Source organism: Ornithodoros turicata, chromosome 2 (assembly GCF_037126465.1).
Source record: "Ornithodoros turicata isolate Travis chromosome 2, ASM3712646v1, whole genome shotgun sequence".
In the NCBI taxonomy this organism is placed as follows: domain Eukaryota; kingdom Metazoa; phylum Arthropoda; class Arachnida; order Ixodida; family Argasidae; genus Ornithodoros; species Ornithodoros turicata.
The window spans coordinates 3,588,801-3,606,703 of NC_088202.1; the positions used below are offsets into that span (position 1 = coordinate 3,588,801).

General features: G+C 46.2%; 1 protein-coding gene across 1 annotated transcript; it reads right to left on the reverse strand.

Annotated features, from left to right (window-relative positions):
- Positions 1-3,032: 3,032 nt before the first annotated feature.
- On the reverse strand, positions 3,033-3,440 carry LOC135382974 (protein GVQW3-like). The gene has a single exon (XM_064612642.1). It carries the CDS (start codon positions 3,438-3,440, stop codon positions 3,033-3,035), a length of 408 nt encoding a protein of 135 aa, XP_064468712.1.
- Positions 3,441-17,903: the final 14,463 nt, after the last annotated feature.

Consider the following 17,903-nt stretch of genomic DNA (forward strand, 5'->3'; position numbering starts at 1 on the left):
TGTTGTTATTAATCAAAGTTGATCAAAATGTCATTTTGGCGTCTGGGAGCGTTCGGTCGAGGGGAACTGACTGCTTTTTCGCAACAAGATAAACGAGGTGACTGCAGATACTTTCGATCTGTTGTAATGAGAACATCTTCCACAGGTCCATGGTATTCCAACCGTCTCAAGAAACTTCACAATAAAAAAGCGCCTCTACAGGCAAGATCTACAGGCAGGCTACGCGTTCTGGTACAGATTCTACGTACGCAAATTATCATTTGTGTTCATACGAATACCTTAGGGCCATTCGCCAGGCAAAACGTGACTTCTATTCCATGCAACAGACCTCTATGCTGACTCGTAACCATGAATCCATCTTCACGGGAAGCCGTTTGCCTAACTTATCCTGATGGTTCCAAAATGTCTGACGCCAATTGTGCAACCGCTTTCAACGAAGCTTTTGTCAGTGTTTTCTCATATGATCCCCGTCAAAGTTTCCCCCGGACTCCCACATCAATCGGATATTTAAATCCCATTCCCAAAATGGAGGTATCTCGCGCCGGGGTACTTAAGCTCATTGATTGCTTGAAATTATCTCACTCCTGTGGACCACATTCCATTAACTCCAAGGTACTCAAAAACACCAAAGAACCTTCGTCACTTTCTGTTGTCGTTCATTTTTACGCAATGTCTCGATTATGGCTACGTGCCTCAGGACTGGCGACAGGGCAAGGTCGTTCCAATTTTTAAGAGCGGTGATAAGTCATCCCCTCTTAATTATCGCCCCATCTCTCTGACTAGTGTTCCCTGCAAAATCCTCGAACACATTATCTACTCGGCTATCTCATCTCATCTCGAACTGAACAATTTCTTGTTTTCCGAACAACACGGTTTTCCCAAGGGTTTTTCTTGCGAAACCCAATTGTCGCTATTTACTTTTGATATTAGCTCTAACATGGACTGAGGTATTCAAACCGATGCCATTTATCTTGACTTTAAAAAGGCTTTCGATTCTGTTTCTCATCCTGGCCATCTCTACAAGGTTTCTTCCCTAAACCTTGATCCCTACGTGTATAACTGGATTGTGTGTTACCTCTCTAATTGAACACAGGCTACCATTGTGAATGACTCCCTTTCTGACTTCCTTCCTGTTACTTCAGGCGTCCCACAGGGATCTGTCCTCGGGCCCCTACTATTTCTTATTTTCATTAATGATCTCCCGCATTTCATCTCATCCTCTATGAGGCTCTTCGGTGACGACTGTCTATTGTACCACTCCCTACTGTCCTCCTCTGATCGAGAAGCACTCCAGCAGGACCTTGTGTCTATCTTAAACTGGTGCGTTACTTGACCTCTTAATGCTTCCAAGTGTTGTTCTATTCCCTTTTCGCGCTTTAGGTCACCACTAACACATCAATATCACATAGGTCAGGATGTCATCCGTGAGTCTCATACTTGCAAGTACTTGGGGCTTCATTTCTCCTCAAACCTCTCTTGGTCAGATCATATTCATACCATTGTTCGCGATGCAAATCGCAAACTTGGTTTCATCCGTCGCCACCTTAAACTTGCTCCACCTGAGATGAAACGTCTTGCATACCAAACACTAGTCAGACCGAAGTTCGAATATGCATGTAGCATCTGGGATCCTTACAAGTCAACAATTGTGGACCTTCTTGAATCCATACAGAACCGGGCAGCTCGCTTTATTTTAACAGACTATTCTTTTTCGTCCAGTATTACATCTTGAAAGGCCTCTATCAATCTTCCTCCTCTTGCACACCGTAGGAAATACTGTTGTCTGTGTCTATTTCATAAATTCTACTACACCACAACCATTCGACCAGGGTAAATCACTATGGCCCACTACATCTCCTCTAGGATCGATCATGTCCATAAAATCGACCACATTCCATGTCGTACATCTCATTTCCGATTTTCCTTCTTCCCCAAAACCATCACTGCTTGGAACAACCTTCCCCAGTCTATCGTAGCTAACTCCGACTTTTCAGTTTTTCGCAGCCAGCCAGCTGCCAGTTTTGGTGTTTAATTTCCCTAACATCTCATATTCTTTCTTAATGATTTCACATTAGTGTTTTTTTGTTAAGTGTTCAATTGCTTCTGCTATTCTGTATTATATACTTGCTGATGTAACCTCCCCCTCACAAAACGCCCCCTGAGGGCACGTGAGGTATTGTCATAAATAAAATAAAAATAAATAAATAAATAAACAAATAAGTGGATATCCGTAGGATGTCCGCTGGAGAAATCTCATTATCCTGCGCATATGCGTGCCCCCTTGAAAGTACGAAGGGTGTTCAAGTCAAGCCGGGACTTTTCATTTTTCGCAAAATAAAATGAACTTACAGGCGCGAAATTAGTTTTATTTTTCAACGTAATCTCCAGCTGCACTAATGCACTTTTGCCAGCGTTCCACGAAGGCTTGGATGCCAGCAGCGTAGAAATCCTTACCGGCGCGTAGCAGCCACGATTGGACCGCATTCTTGACCTCGTCGTAGCAGCTGAAGTGGCGGCCCCCAAGGAACACCTTCAGTGGCCCGAAGAGGTGGAAATCGCTGGAGGCGAGGTCTGGACTGTAAGGGGGATGTGGCAGTAACTCCCAGCCAGGTTCCTGTAAGGTGCGTGTCGCGAGGTGCGCGGTATGCGGGCGTGCATTGTCCTTTACGAGGAGGACTCCTTTGGTGATGAGGCCCGGCCGCTTTTCCTTCGGCGCCTTACGCATATCCCTGAGAACCTGGCAGTAATATGCACTATTGATGGTGGGACCACTGCGCAGAAAATCAACATCGACAACGCCAGCATTGTTCCTCAAAACCGTGGCCATGGCCTTACCGGCAGACGGGGTGCCTGGGAACTTCTTGGGAGCTGGCGAGCGCGGATTCTTCCACTGTTTTGATCCGCGTTTAGACTCAGGAGTGAAAGAGTGCAGTCACGTTTCACCGCACGTGATGATCTGATCAAGGAACGGCTGTCCTTCAGTGTCGAAACGGTAGCTTAGCTCTTCAGAGATTTTCAGTGTTCACTGCCGATCAGACACGGAGAGCTGCCTCGGGACCCAACGGGCACGAACTTTTCGAAACTGCGTGGAGGTGTTCATGAATGATAGTGTTCAACGTTCCCACAGAAAAGTCCGTCTTTCGAACCAGCTCGAGACATGGTATCCGTCGGTCCTTGAGGATCAGGCGCTCCACAAGTTGGATGTTCTCAGGAACTCTGACTCTGGGCTCTGAGCCGCCCCGGTCGGGATCGTCCTGCACTGCTGTACGGCTGTCTCGGAACTGTTTGCACCACTCAAACGCTTTGCTGCGGCTAAGTGTATCGTGGCCATACTGAGCCAGAAACCTTCTGGGAATTTCAGATGGCTTCACGCCTTCATTCATGAGAAACTTGATGACAATTCGCTGTTCGATGTACGCGCTCACCTCGTTTTCGGCCATCTTGTCCAGCGCGTGTCTGCTGTTTTGCACAAACTTTGGACCAGCACGTGGTGAACGCGGAGGCCTGTCGCGTGAAAATGACGAAAAAGAAGTAGCGCGAGCCATTTGTACACTCAGGAGACAGAAGGTCCCGGTTTGACTTGAACGCCCCTCGTATATTCGATGGACATCCCTAGGGCAGAATATTCTGACTGGGTTGTATAATTTGGGGGCATTAGATATATTTTAAGGGTATGGTAAGGACTTCTATACGGCATCGATTCAGGCAGATTATTCTATGAAAATAACTGGGTGTCCGTAGAACACGTGTTGTTCATCGGGAATGACGGTATCCCCTCTTCTTCAGACCACCATTTCCCGTAGTACATGGGTAGAAATCCAGCAAACCGGAAAAGATGTAGGAAGGGAGTTGCCTCAGGACAGAAGCCGCCGCTATTTCGAACAGAGACTGTTTGAAATTCGAAAGATTCGAGAAGAAGAACAGTCTCTGTTCGAAATATCGGCGGCTTCTGTCCTGAGGCAACTCCCTTCCTACATTTCCGTAGTGATTTACGGTATTAAACGGCATTTCTAAATGTTTCCTGTATAGTTGATCAGTAATGGCAAAAAACAGATACCGTTGCTTTCGATCCCACACAGAAAAATGTGGCATGGGCCGTTAAAGCTCGGCTACGCCGATTTTTTAGTGCCACAGAATTGAACGATACTCACGCTATGTTTCCATTAGGGAATACTAAATCTTTTCCAACCGAATTGTTTGTAGTTTCTTAGAAAAGCATTTTTTGAGCATCTGTGTCACCGAGATCCCGTCTAAACGGAAGGCCAACCTTGTGCCATGGCGCACTGACGACGCTGCCATAAGTTTTAACTGTCTTGGCATGGACTTTTTGACTTGACTTCTTTGGTCTCGTTCCCTGCGCATTGGAAAACAACTGGAGATCATGTCATTCCTTAAGACTCTGTTATCGCTGCCATTTCCAAAGCCGCAAACAAGAAACACTCTCTTTGGAGAAGCACGGGCCGGTTGTGGACATTTCTTTGGCCAAGAGAGAAACTGATGTACTGAGGCTGGAACAACATAGAAGGGACAGATACAAACAAAGCCTCAAAGTGCCTAAGAAATCCAGAAGATGTGGGTTCGATCCCTACAGCTGGCTAACCTTTTCAGTGACTTTCATCTTTCATCGTTGATTTCTTTGGCGACATCCTTTGGAAATGGCTCTTCCTTGCGCTAACCTTGCCTTTTATGAGCTGCAGCGATGTGTGATACGCCGCGGCGAAGTTCTCGAGAATGCAACCGTGCGACGCTCCCGGCTGTCACGACAATTCATCTGAGCAAACTAGTGTTTCCTCCATCAGTTACCAAAAGACGAAGCTCTTGGCTGGTAGCGATAGATTGCCGTGCGGACTGGGTTCCACCTCCTAAAGCAACGATTTACTCCAAGCATTTCGCCCATGAATTTGTAGAGGTCGAAGGTAACGGGCGTCTCCAGAAGCAGTTTTCAACATCGGCGAGGAATCTCCTGAAGGGGGCTGCCGTACCCACAAATTTTGAACCTGCTGCGGAGGACCAAGGTAAAAAAAGAGAGTAAAGTGGAGGATTCCGAGGTTCAAGTTCACGTTTATGGCGAAATATAGCTCATACAACAGGACAGCTCTGTTAATGTTACCACATGTGAATAAAAATGGGAAGCTTTGTGAATCACCAGCGGCATGGCCGAGCGGGTTAAGGCGTCCCGCTAGTTGGTGGTAGCCAAGGTCGTGCTCAAGACTGGCAGGCGGTATGTTCGAATCCTACCGCCGGCTGTGCTGTCTGAGGTTTTCCCCGGGTTTTCCGAAGACTTTCCAGACGAATGTCTGCACAGTTTCCCCTGAAGTCGGCCCAGGACACAAACTAATTCTCCTGTCCCCCACTCCTTCCTGCTGTCCTCTCTCCATCTCTCCATACCTGTACGCCGCTCATAGCCACAGTTGCTTCGCGGTGCTAACACGGAATGAAAAAAAAGCTTCGTGAATCTGTTTTCGCATTCTGTTAGCTAGTGTGCCTCATCTGATAATGTCACGACTAACAGCACAACAGTATTGATAATCCACAAGATGAAGGTGGAAATGAAGTTGCCTCTGGCTTGCATCTGTCGCATGAAGAAATTGATGCTGGCACATCACTTGCAGCCCAGCAGCCATCAACAGTTATGACAATGTGATGTTATAATTTGAGTACAGACAAATATTCCATTTTTTATGGGTGCTCTCATGCAGACATCATGGCATCGCTATTAAATCTGTCCTCAACATCCAGTGTTGTACCCGTTACCGAAATATGGTATCGCGATACCGATACTCGTTACTTGAGTAAAAAGTATCGAAATACCGATAACGATACTTCTTTTTTAAAGTAACGAATACCGCTACCGTTACTAAAAAAAAGTAACGCGATACTTTGCCCGATACTTTTGTTTGAAACACGAAGATGATGCAACATAGAAATACTGTATCGCTTACGTAAACAGTTTTGCAGTAAAAAGACAGCAGACTTTTATCAATAGCTCGTTCTGGAACTCGACTTCTGCCATCCTTTCAGGCCGTGGTCTCTCCGGCAGTTGGCAGAGACCAGTATGACAATTACGTTAGTGTCAGGCCCGCACACCCTGGAGTCCGATTACCAAGGAATCCTATCCGAAGTTAACAATACCACAGTATATGTGAGCGTGACTCAGTGCGACACGGCAGCTAAGCAGTGGAATCCAGAGCGTACTGTCAATGACTTGACCTCTGTTCGTTGACCTCAACTCTTTTGTTGTGGTTATTTTCTCTAGTTTCTAAGAAAAGCAGTGAACATGTGTTTGGTATAATAATTCTATAATTCCGGTTACGGAGCACTTGGACATGTCCACAGGCTTCTTGTCGAGGGCTAGGCGAACCATTGACAATGAACAAGAGTGAGAGATGTCGTCGGTGAAGAAAGGGTGGGGCACTAAAAAGTATCGGTATCGGTAACGATACGGAGATCGCGTTACCATAAATTTGTAACGGAAATACTCTTCCGATACCAATTTCAAAAAGTATCGCGATACGCACTCCGATGCCGAAAAAGTATCGATTACAGTAACGGCGATATGTACAACACTGTCAACATCACAACATCTGCTTTCAGGGCGGCAAAACACAGGATACTGCTACCATTCCGATCACCTGCTACCTCCAAGTTCAGGGACTTTCGCTGAGCAAACAGTGGCTCCTATGGATGGGGTGGTACATGCTTCACTGTTTGATATACAAGATGCATTAGATTCCTTCAGTAAATTTGCCTTCTTTTGCACGTTTTTGTTACTGCTAGCTGGATTACTGTTGGTGCTGCAATCCCTCCTACACGCAGAAGCCGATGACGTGTCTGATAACTTTTTAGAATTTTCACGGTCCTGAACGCCCATATGGGAAGGCGCCTTTACTATCAGTGAATGTTTCATTGAAGAAGAGCCCAGAATTCATGATAGCATTGTCTACCCTTATTCATTCACTGTCTGTGTCCTGATAACTAAGAAGAAGGGGAACTATTTATTTGTCACATCTTCACACTGAATAATGGTATCGAATTGGCACGTGAGCTAAAATATGTGGATTGTACACTATTTGTGTTACACTTCACTTGTGTTCATTACGCACAAACACCTAAGCATTGTCGAGTTATCTTTTTATCTGAAGTCCATAATCTTAGTGCACAATGATTATAAAGTAACTATAACTATGCATTTATTGTAATTAAACTCACTTTGTTTCCGCAGTCGTGAGCATTCCCTCAGGACACGTGCAAGAAAGGGAGTCTCATGGGGATGATGAACCGTTATTTGCTGATAAGGATGCAGTGGTTGATGGATGGTTTATTTTCTCAGGCACTTTGAGGCTTGTGTTTTGCTCGTCTGTTTGTGAGTACCAGCCTCAAAACGGTTACTTTCCATCAGATTAGGTACATTTCACTTAGACATGGCAAACAGGTAGCACTGATTCTCAATGCAGCTACGCAGTAGCCTTCCTGCACCACTGCTGCGGCCAATGCAGGACACGTCAAAGCACACCAGGCTTTATGCTGCTGCAGGGTGTGCCCAAAGTCTTCACTAAAGCAGGCTATGCATGCACAGAAGGGAAGGTACTTGTGTTAAACAGCATGATTAGCCCAACCTATAATCCGTCTCAGTTTCACTGTTTACACCAGCTCGCTGGCCTCTTACATTTTCAATGAGACAGGCACTTCTGCAAGTTTGCTGAAAAATTGTGACAAATGGAACAAGTATCGAGCTAAGTATATCAAAGTATATTGGACACAGCAAACTTCTTCGCTAGTGCCGCTAGTTGACGCTAGTAGTGGAATACATGTTTGCATATTCTTGACCTGTGTAAGTAATCTGACTTAAAGCACGAAAACAAGATATAGAGATGGGAGGGTTCCTGTTAAATGCTGTGACACCTACGGGGAAATTTTAATGTACACCTTTAACCTTATGATAAATATCTAGTGACGCTTGCAGAGATTTCAGGGAACGTGGTGTAACGCTCAGGGTGCGAAGTCAAATCACGAACGATCACTCATACGATGACAGTTGTCTCGAGACGTAAAGCCACAAATTATATTAATCGTCCTTTTATGTTGGGCTGTGTGGTACTGTTCAAATTCTGTCAAAGGATCCTGTAATGTCACACTATGTAGTGCTATAGTTCAGTACTTCCTTGAAGCAGGAGAGGAAGCTGTCATGGTATGACAAGTGGTTATGTTTTGTGCAATTAACGACTTATTTTATTCTAAATTTTCTTCAACGTATCGTGTCAAGCCATGTTGTGCCAATTTGGAACATTTGGGCGATGAAGGAAAAAGTACACAGTCCAGTCTGGTAGTAGTGGGAACACAATAAGTCCAGGGAATGAAGCACTCTGAAATAAAACTTTAATATCATGTAAGACCCTTTATTTTCGCGCGCCCTTAATTTTCGCGAATTTCGCGAATCGCAAATTTTCGCGAATTTAAAGGGCGCGCGAAAATTTCCATTTGTGAATTGATAATTTGAAAGATCTGATGCTCTAAACGAAAACTTTACCTACACGGTGGTTTACTTACAGTACTTTATTTAGAGTAGCTTACGGTAAAATGTACTTATTCGAAAGAGTTTGTAGCACAAGCGTGCGCAATTCCGCTTTACTGAAGTGCAGTTCGGGCGATATCGGGCCTGTCACGTAGAGATCGCCACACTTCTATCAGACACTTGGCATGTAGTGGCTTCAGTGCAGATGTCGCCAGACTGACTTCGGCGTCTTCACCATCTCCCACCTACGTCGCAAAGGTGCTTGAGTACCAGGCTGTGAACTTTTTCTTCATTTCTGATTTAAACATGGCGTTGAAGTGGACATCGAGGGGCTGTAAATTACTCGTGCATCCGGCCGGTATGAACACATAAACGATGTTATTTTTGCGAAGCTTCTCCGAAACGTCACTCGTTCGGTGAGCCGCGAAGACGTCGAACACGCATAGTGCTTTCGCGTCCATGAATAGTCCGAGGGACTTCCGCTGCTGGTCGACGTACGGAGCGATGATTGTATCGATGTACCGTATCATTGTTTCCGTGGTGCTCCAATGGTTCGGCGAATGCCAAATCTCCCACGAAGAAGGAAAATCTACGGCTGCATGACATCTGTTTGTCTTACCTGCGTAGATGACTTGGGGAGGCAGTACATCTCCACTTAGTGCAGCTGCAAACACCACAGTAATCTCCCTTTTATCGTCGCGCCCAACAACAGAAACTTGCTGCGATCCCCGCTGTTCAAGCGTCCACTCACTCACAGGCACTAGCTTTGAGCCGGTTTGGTCCCAGTTGATGACCATCTCGCTTGGAATGTCGTGCTCCTGTACTGCGTTTTCAATTCTTGCGAGAAATGCCTTTTGATGTCTTCGAAATCTTCTGGGACCTTCCTGGCTGTCCGCGAAGCTTTCCTGCGAACAAGGCCCATTCTCCTCATTATGGACTCTACCCATTTCCTGTCAAAGGTCAGTGGGCCACCGTTTTCTGGAAGCTTGCTCGGCGCCTTCACTTTGACGATTCCCAAGGCGGCGGCAATGATGATCGTTCGGTTTATTATCCCTCCTTTCTCTCGAAGTTTACGAATGTAATCCTGTACATCATTGTCCAAGTTTCCAAGCTTCAACTTTCTTCCTCAAACCTCGCGCGGCAAGACATCAAGGGCGCTTTGCCGAGCCTCATCCTCCGCAAATACCCGAATCTTTTATTGAACGGACTGTACTTTCACTCACATGTTGTCCAAGGGTCTTCGTCATCTTTGTAGCAGCTCCCGTGTTGCCGTGCTCGAGTGCGAGCCGTGCAATCTTGGCCCGCGTTCCCTCGTCGTACGTCCCGTAGGGTTTCTGTCGCTTTTTTTTTTCCGTCTCGCTGAAGATGTAGCACGACATTGCTGTTGGCTGATGCGCAGGCTTCCTGGTTAGACGGCATTGCATAGGACTCAGGGTCCGGGAGGGAGACGCCCCACGCACAACCCACGCGCTGCCAAGAGAAAGAAAGCCGTAAACATGTTGATAAACTCGGTTCGTATGCCTAACAAGGGATGGGTTTAGGGACATATACCTATGTGCCAACAGGTCAAACTCCGCACCATTCTGGGCTGTGTGTCTTCGGCAGTCGTTTGCATGGCCTAACCACTTTGGTCAGTTTCTGATCTCCCAAATACATTTTCTGAATTGATCTACAAAATTTGCTACGCGAATATAACGTTTCCTTTCAGTTTTAACATTTTATCCTCCTTGAAGAGCCTCATTCCTCTGTTTCATCCCTCACGTCACCACCAGTAATGTGGTAGAGTATCGCCCCTGCCGATGAAATTCCCCATTCATCATCTTGAAATAATGTTGTTGTTGTTCCTTTTCTCTTTTTTTTTTTTTTTGCCAGGAAGCGAAAGCGCGCCGAATGGATTTAGCCCGTTCCATCGCAAACTCCTTCCGGCTATTACAATGGCAAAGGCTGAAAAAAGAAAAAAAGAAATTGCAAAACTATCGTCTCGAGACGCGCAAATTCTTGACCGCGCTCAGTTCTCTGCAAAACTAATGCAAGACGATAGAAGGAAAAGGTGACCCCCCTTTTCTTTCTGTACCTTGAAATAAGTGTGGCGCTCGAGCCTTTCTTCCGTTAGCAGCAGCAACATGGAAAAGATAACTGAAGTAGCCGGTCATCGTTTTGTTCCACAGCTTCTTTCATCAACTCTACGCAGAACTGAGCATGGTGGACAGCTTGGGCACCTCAAAACTACAGTTTTTGCAAATTTTCACCCAGTAACCACTGAGTAGTGAATTTATGTTGCGATGAAATATGTGACGTGCTGCCTGTTTCCAACAACAACAGAAACAAACACAACAACAAGAACAACAAAAAAAAGCTCGCATTGACTTGGCAAGCTCCGCAGACGTCAGACAATTCAACTACTGACGACATAAAATTGCTCAGCATGCTAGCTCGTACGCCATAGTAAGAGTTCGTCGAAGATAAACGCCGTTAGCCCTCTCTCTTGGACAATTGATTTTTAAATATATTTTTGCGACGCGTTAGGCAAAACACCGGGTAATACAACGGGTAATCCCGGGAACCCGGCCATGGGCAGTAGTCTCTTGGGGGGATGGTTGACCGGCCCTAGGGGGACTTGAGGGAGAGCGGGCTTGCGATGCTAGATCGTGGTCATGAAAGAACATATGTTCTGAGGGTGGAACAACATAGAAGGGACAAATACATATAAGGCCTCAGTTATGTGGGTTCGAGTCCTACAGCTGGCTAACCTTTTAGTGACTTTCATCTTTGATAGATCGTGGTCCTCCTCCTACCTGCCGTTGTCCGAGATGCGCTGGCTAAAGGTCTTGAGGTCTTGTACGGGGAGGGGGCCCGTTTCCTCGTTGTCGCTGCAACACTCGAGCCTGTAAGTGACCGGAGTTAGCTGTGCGCTTACCCGATAAGGACCGTCCCATTGATCATCGAGTGAGGCAGCAAAGCCTTTCGCTGCATCGCTAAGGGGACGTGTTCGCCTTAGGACCAGGTCTCCAACGTGGTAAATGACCTGGCGCCGACCTTTGTTGTACTGGAGAGACTGCTCCAGTCTTGCGACCTCAAGACTCTCTCGTGCCAAACGAATGGCAGTCGAAATTCTATCGCGAAGATCATTAGCATACTTCGCGTACGAACGAGCAGGCTGGGCGTGCAGTATTAATGATTGGGTGTTTACGTCGCGAGACAACTGAGATCCTGGGCGTGCAGTGTTCGCAACGTGTTTTCGAGGGGGAACACAATTTCCCGTCCGAAATTCAAATAAGCCGGGGTAAATCCTGTCGACTTATTTTCCGGAGTACGAGTGGCAAAGCCAAGCTCCGTAAGACTGGCGTCCCAATCATATGCCTTTCGTTAAAGATACCAACATCATCTTGATGTTGCGATTAACCCGCTCAGTTATGTTCGCCTGAGGGTGATAAGGGGACGTCTTTACGTGACGTATGCTTAATGCAGAGCAGCTATCCACAAACACCTTACTTGTAAAGTACGAGGCGTTATCCGTGATGGGCTGGTCCGGGAATCCAACCCGGGAAAAAACGTCCAGTAGTCTGTCCCAGATCCGAGCGGACACCAACTTCCGCAGCGGGTAAAGCTCAACCCACTTCGTGAAATGATCTGTAACAACTAACAAATACTGGTTACCACGGGGACTTCTGGGATAAGGACCCATTACGTCACATGCGACTATCTGCCAAGGTTTCTGGCTAACAATCGGTTGCAGCAAGCCGGGAGGCTGCCCTCCACGCGGCTTAGAATTCTGACATATCGGACAGCTGCGTGTATACCGCAAAACATCCTGTCTCATGCCTGGCCAAGTCGCGACACGACACAACTTAGAATAAGTCTTGCTGCCGCTACCGTGACCCGACAATGCAGAATCATGGATGTATTTAAGGAATGACTTACGTAGCTTCCTTGGAACTACGATCCGAAAGGGGCTATCACCAACCTCCTCGTCGTCCGCCTGGGGAATGCACCGGACCAGGAGACCATCCTCCCTCAGCTGATAGGAGTCGTACCCCTCCTCAGCGTCTTCCGTGCCTTCCAGGTTTGACGTTTCCAGTCACCTTGGCACACGCTGACACAGGCCGTCGGTCCTCTGCGCTTCCAGGATGTCGTTCCTGCTTACAATCTGTCCCCACGAGAGCTCCTCCTCTGTGACGGTCTGGTTAACCGCGGCCACAAGATCCTGCGGAATAAGGACGTCCTCAAGGGGCAACCGTGCTCGAGATAGCGCGTCTGCCGCCTTGTTTGAGGTTCCCCTCTGGTACTCCACCGAGAAGCCATATCGCTACAACGTTAAACTCCAACGTGCGAGCCGTCCGGATGGGTTTTTCAACCGCTTCAACCAGGACAGTGCCTGATGGTCAGTTTGAATAGTGAATTTCGCACCATCTAAATACATGTCGAACTCATGTAGTGCGAACATGATTGCTAGGCGCTCCTCCTCCGTCACGCTATAATTGCGTTCGGGAGGCTTCTCCTCTCCTCCATTGACCTCCTCTTGACCTCTCCTCCATTTTTGTTTGATCGGAAACCGATTTGACTGACTGAGTGAAATAGACATCACATGGAAGCAATACCACAGTAATTTTCTCTATACGTTACCCTACATTAGATTATAGCAGAGGTCACTGTTATGACACTCCAATTGAATAGGCATTAGACTGTCAAATAGCAAAGTTACCACATGGGAACACCAACATTTTCTTGTAACACAAGTCAGTGTGACTCAGGACTACAGTAATAATGAGGTACGACTAATGGGTAACTAATATAGGAAGATAAGCTTTCTATCAGCCTCGCGCTACACCACACTACTTCAAGCGTACATTCGGGGAAATGGGGTTCCAGAAAAAGTTGTCCCTGGTTGCGTGGGCGGAAATAATGGTCCCGCGGGGTTCCATGGACCGAAAAATACAGGAGCGCCGGTGTAAACAGCTGAGGAAACGGATCATAGCCGGTCATGTCTATCATTCGCCCTCATTATTTGTTGAAATTTAGACATTTTTCTACTTAACATTGACGTTAATGAACAGTAAAAGCTGCATTACATTGAACGAGGAATATAAAGGCATCGTCATCAATCATATTAGACTCCCTAGCTATGGGGTAGTGTTCCACTCCTAGAGTGGAAAACCTCCCCACTTCATCGTCAGAAGATATTTGTTGTTGTTTGTTGAAAGGGCACTGTTGTTTCTAATGTTTGTGTGTTCTTGTAGTGCACGCAGATTACAAAGACACAAGTCAATTCACAGAAAAGTCAGTTTTAATAAACCCCAGACAAAAATTAATCCGCAGCGTAGGTAGCGTTTAAATCTAAGCTGCGACATCAGGAGGAAAAACGTGACCAACGCACTTTATCATCACTCCCTCATGCGTTCCTGGACCATTTTCTCCTACACTCTAGAACTGTACATTGAGGATCATGACGACTTCCAGTATGGATAGCGACGGACGACACGGGGCGGCTAGGTAAATTGTAGCAAGATAAGATAAGTTCATAAGGAAATTTAAAGATTACGTCCATTTCATGCCGAATAATGATTTCGCATATGGTGGATACCATGTGTATGGGTGTACGCGAAAATGGTCCAGAACAAAATGGTTCCGCAAGTACTGCGCGGATGAAAATACAGGGGCGTAGTTGCAGATCGCTGATAAAGCAGATCACAGCCGACCGAGTGTAATCATTCGCTCTTCCGATTTGTTGGAATTGGAGACGTAAGTTATTTTCTTTTTTTTTTCATGTGTTAATGGGATAATGCAATTTAATAAGCAACATAAAATCGATATAATTCGTAGTTCCCTAGCGATCGTTCGCTGGATGCTAGGATTTTTCAACTGTTGGTCAGACTTTTCTGTGTCGATGTTTCATGGATAATGAAAGCTGTACACAGACTTATTCAATTGTGTCGTTGCCCTTACAACTCTGCTCCTGCTGAAGATACGGTTAATCGATAATTGAAGTATGAGAGATCACCTGAACAATCTTTATCTGACCAAAAACACGAAAATACTATACAGAAAAATACTAGTATCCAGGTTGAGTTATACCCAACTATATCCGACGACACCCACGTCCAGCTAGCGTGAAATCGGAGCCTCAGCGTTTATGGAGATATGTCAAATTACTGACCTATTTTCAATCGTGGCATCTGACGGTTTCGGTAAATCCCGATTCAATTCCATTAGTGCGCCTGCGAATTAATTTTTATCGGAATGAAGTTCACCAGGATGCGGACAATCGCTCATCGGACAAGAGCCCACCGAACGATATCGCTCACATTTTTACCGACTGCGACTTTTTTTTACTGCCATTGCTTTCCTTTTTCTTTTTCTTTTTTTCTGGGGGGGGGGGGTTATATATTCTAGGACCATGTATTCTGACACCCATATGCCAGACGTCAAAAAGACGGAGGTCTGACATTGTAGTAGAAGTTGTAGGCAAAAATATTTTGTCGCCTATTTGTGTCTTCCTGCCCGATTGTGACCGTTTCCAATTAAGGAGAAATAATAAATGGTATGGGACTCGTAAACATCAAGCTTAGGCTGTGCGTGTTTTGTAGATTGGAGAAATTTTATATGGTTAATGTAATCAATCAATGCACCACTCTTTTTCTTTGAATACGCAGCCGTTGGCTTTGAGCGTTCTGCCTGCAAAATGTTTTACTGTTGGACTCCCAGCCAAAGAAATATCAGCAGGTCAATATAACTCTATAGAAATAAACGCGGCGAACGAAACGTAACACTTGGACTTTGCGCGGTGGTGTGGAAAAACTCAGACATGGAAACTCAGGAACGCTAAGATAACATCAACCGCAAAAGTCAGTAGATGCAGTCCACAAAGAGACAGTCAAGAAGAATTCCCTTTGGTCGGACCTGCCTTATTTTCTTTAGCTCAGTTGACCTTGGCAACCCGCACAGGACGGTAGTCAAGGAGGCCACACGTGTTTATGGAACTACACAATCCCGCGGAGGAGTAACTCATAACAGGGGTATTGGCTAGAGCTTTCACCTTGCTGAGACCCGGATGTTTGTGTGGCGCCATCTACATGCCACAAAGTCGTGAATCGGAGATGGCCCCTAGGTGATATACTAGGTAGATGCCCCTCGTAACTGTGGTTAGAAACAAGCGCGCCTTTTTTGTTGTGTTCATGTTTTAGATAATACTCTATTTCTGTTGAGGCGCTGTTCTGTGTTCAGACACTGCAGACCTGTAATTATAGTTTAGCAGGAATACTTATTATTAATCTCTTTAATCAAGCGCGAATATGATCCAATGAAGCTGTCATGAGCCTGCGATCTCGACCGCGTCACAACAGAACCATGAGAACGTCAAGTAGATCTATGCATCCTTCCTGTCACTTGTTCTTTTTTTTTTTTCAATGCCTCTTACGATTGGTGCCCATCTGGGTAACTGCCGAGGGTCAATCCAATTTTTGAACAAGAGCATCTCCTACAGTCGCCGAAGCACGCTCACTACCACCTCTTTTAAAATACTCGTATTAACCAGGTTATTATGTTAGGTGCTTCAGATCATTTCTGTCGCAATGCCGTCCCTAAAAAACACGCTGCTGATACAGAGAATCTTACCGACAGGAAGCTACAAGATTTCGTTCACCTCACATACTCCGGTTCGTGCACAAATATACACCTAACGCCAACTATATTTACTTGGCTTCGATTTTCTAAGACAATCCTGCCTTCACCGCAAATTACCACTCGTTTACGCGCAGCTTCTTGTTCTTGAGTGAACGGCACACTATTTACGTAGCGGACCACTGGCAACTACGGTTAATGACTATCTCTCTTCTACCTGCACGGCATGGTGTGCCTCAAGGGCTAGTGCTCCGTCTCGTTCATTAACGATCTGCCTAATTATGTCTCTTCGTCTGTTTCCTTCCTTTTAGACCGTTGCTTAATCTACCGTCATTTTCTCTGCACCTCGCATTATTTTATTTCAACGCCTCGTCAACGACCCGCGTTCTTGGTGCTCATAGATGCTTTCGCCCCATCCCTCTTAATTCTCACTCTTGAAAGCCAGCTTTTAGAGCAGCACTAAATTCACAGCTGGACCCCCAGTAGTTATTTTGCTTGGAATTATTTATTATCTTAAACAACTAATTCACTATTTAACGGGGCTTTGAAGAGACAGGCTTCTATTAGAGACCTTTAGAGAATCATAAACGCTTTCCGATTCCGACTCCGTATTGCTATCAGCCAATCACAGCGCAGCCCGCTGAGTCGGAGGATGATGCGTTTTACGGGCCAACGAGTAAGTAAGCATCAAAGGGAGCCCCTTTGCTAACCCGTCCAGTGAAATCAATATGCATATTGAAGGTCAACGCATTGTCCGAGTACACAGTATTGGGTAATCCTCATCGGGAAACGAAACGGCGAAACGCCATCAGGAATGAGCGTGCTGTGAGATCCGAAACGAGTTCGAGCCCGCGTTGTTGCGCACGTAAAAAGAGCAATGTACGACTTTGCCGAGCTGCGCTCGGACCGCACCATCACAGTCCCAGCAAAGTCCACTTTCACTACTTCGAACGGCTGGTTGGGAGTAATTCAGTCCGATGGCAGTGGAGCAGTTGGAGCTGAAGCTGGCCTTGAGCCGATTACGCGAGCAGGTGATGCATCTGAATATAAACGCTTTTGTTAGTTGTCGGCCTTGTAATATTCACCAGCGCTCTCCTACTTGTTCAACGTGTCCTGCAAGCCTCCGTGCGCTGTTCGGTGATGAGCACGTTCCACAACAAGCTTCGTGTAGTGATGCGCACGGGGCAGTAGGATTGGATTTTGACTACTTCCTATGGTCGGACTCAATGATTGCGCTTTGGTGGATAAGAAGACCCCCGAGTGAATGGAAGCAGTTCGTGAGCAACCGCGTTGAGGAAATTCAGCAAAAGACCGATCACCGAAGATGGAAGGATTGTCCGGGGACGGACAACCCTGCCGATTGTCTTACTAGAGGCATGCCTGCGACGGCACTGGAGAATACTATGAGGAGGTCGGGTCACCACGGTGACCCGACAAGGTTCGACCACTGCTTCGGGAACCTCACGAATTATATACAAACACTCGACGGTGACGATTTGCTCGTCATTTGTGATGTATTACTTGGTAGAAGAGAGAAAGAGAGAAGGAGAATGACACAGCAATTAAACAAAACGGCTATGCGGACGGACTGTCACAGTGACCTATTCAATTTCTTCGATCGGTCATAGGTGTCTACATGTCGGCCCTGTCGGAATCGTACATGGAAGAGGTGACTATTTCACTAAAACAATACAGAGGGCGCTCCGTTTCCGCATCGCATGATGTATACTCGGAGCCGAGATGCGCTTACGGGTCTCTCAAGGGAAGTCGTGCT

Bases quoted from the DNA above. Each gene is read 5' to 3' on its own strand.
- LOC135382974 (XM_064612642.1), bottom strand. From the start codon at position 3,440: ATGGCCGAAAACGAGGTGAGCGCGTACATCGAACAGCGAATTGTCATC.